Consider the following 1,478-nt stretch of genomic DNA (forward strand, 5'->3'; position numbering starts at 1 on the left):
AAATGGTATAAACCAGCAGAGGTAGGACATAATGTGGAGACTCCATCAAAAAAAAAAAAAAAGAAAAGAAAAAAAAAAGGTAAATTAATTACTAACGACACAATTATAGGACAGAACTTTTTTACATTAGAGGGTAAAAATTACTTATTTTTTGGTTTGTATTTTCTATGAAATCAAAGATTTCTAATTGGAAACTGCCTTAGAGATTATCAATTGTACCATACTATACATAGTCAGTGAGAAAAAAACAATCTTATATTTGATTTCTCAAGGCATAATATAGTGCCTCTGTTATTTTAATCTTATAAACTGTTTAGATTTTCAGAGTTTCAGTTGTATTATTAACAAAAAAGCAAATATAATACTGAAAAATAAGAGTAAATATTTATTTTTTCCCTTTAATAGAAGATATATATTTACTTCCCACAAGAGATGAAAGAAATCCTGTAGTATACGGAGTCTTTACTACAACCAGGTATGTTCAGCAAAATGCTTTTAATGCTTCTAGAGAATTGTATATGTATGCAAGCCAATATAGTTATAGGATCTTTTTGTCCCTGCCTTTGTAGTAGCATGTCATAAACATTTTTTTTTTCATTTTACCATTTTACTTAATGTTCCTTAAAAATCATTTAATATCAATGTAAAAATCATATATTTTTTCTTTTTACACCAGCATAGCATTCGCTATAATAATTACCACAAGTTATTTAACCAGTCATCTGAACGTGGACATTTCTGTTATTTCCAAACTCCTACTTTTGCATATAATGCTTCAGTGACTAATCTTGTTCAAATGCCATTCCCCATAGGAACAAATATATCTGTGAGATAAAATCCTAAAATAAATTTTCTGTGTACAAAAGGCATATGCAGACCGGGCTCAGCAGCTCACTCCTATAATACCAGCACTTTGGAAGTCCAAGGGGAGGATGACTTGAGCTCAGGAGTTCAAGACCAGCCTGGACAACACAGTGAGACCCAGTCTCTACAAAAATAAAAATAAAAAAATTTAGCTGGGCATGGAGGCACATGTCTGTAGTCCCAGCTACTCAGAAGGCTGAGGTCAGAGGACTCTTTGAGCCTGGGAGGTGGAGGCTGCAGTAAGCCATGATGGTACCGCTGTACTCCAGCCTAGGTGACACAGAGAGACCCTGTCACCAAAAAAAAAAAAAAAAAAAAAAAAAGTTGTTTGCATATATTAATCATCGTAATTCCAAGATATGTGTCATACTGATAGTACTAAGGAAATACGTGGGTAAATGGTTAAGTTCATTTTTAAGGCTATAATCATGAGATGGGACACTCTTAAGTTTTAAAACATCATCACATGCTATCCTATTATCATTTCCCAGTTACCCTACAAAGATAGGTGTGGCTATTATGAGTATTTCACCGCTTTACTAATTTAGGCAAAGAATGTTTACATTACTTGCTCAAAGAGAAGCAGCCTATTAGTAGTAAAAAAAAAAAAAAAA

The 1,478-nt window shown here is 32.7% G+C and overlaps 1 protein-coding gene across 1 annotated transcript in view; it reads left to right on the forward strand.

Moving 5' to 3' along the window:
• The window catches only part of SEMA3D (sema domain, immunoglobulin domain (Ig), short basic domain, secreted, (semaphorin) 3D), a 130,423-nt gene that overhangs the window by 83,558 nt on the left and 45,387 nt on the right, over positions 1–1,478 (forward strand). Inside the window, exon 9 of the mRNA XM_011996061.1 lies at positions 406–475. Within this exon, the coding sequence (XP_011851451.1) occupies positions 406–475 (70 nt within the window). The remainder of the gene's footprint in view (positions 1–405; positions 476–1,478) is intronic.

Source organism: Mandrillus leucophaeus, unplaced genomic scaffold (genome assembly GCF_000951045.1).
Source record: "Mandrillus leucophaeus isolate KB7577 unplaced genomic scaffold, Mleu.le_1.0 Scaffold50, whole genome shotgun sequence".
NCBI classification, from domain to species: Eukaryota; Metazoa; Chordata; class Mammalia; order Primates; family Cercopithecidae; genus Mandrillus; species Mandrillus leucophaeus.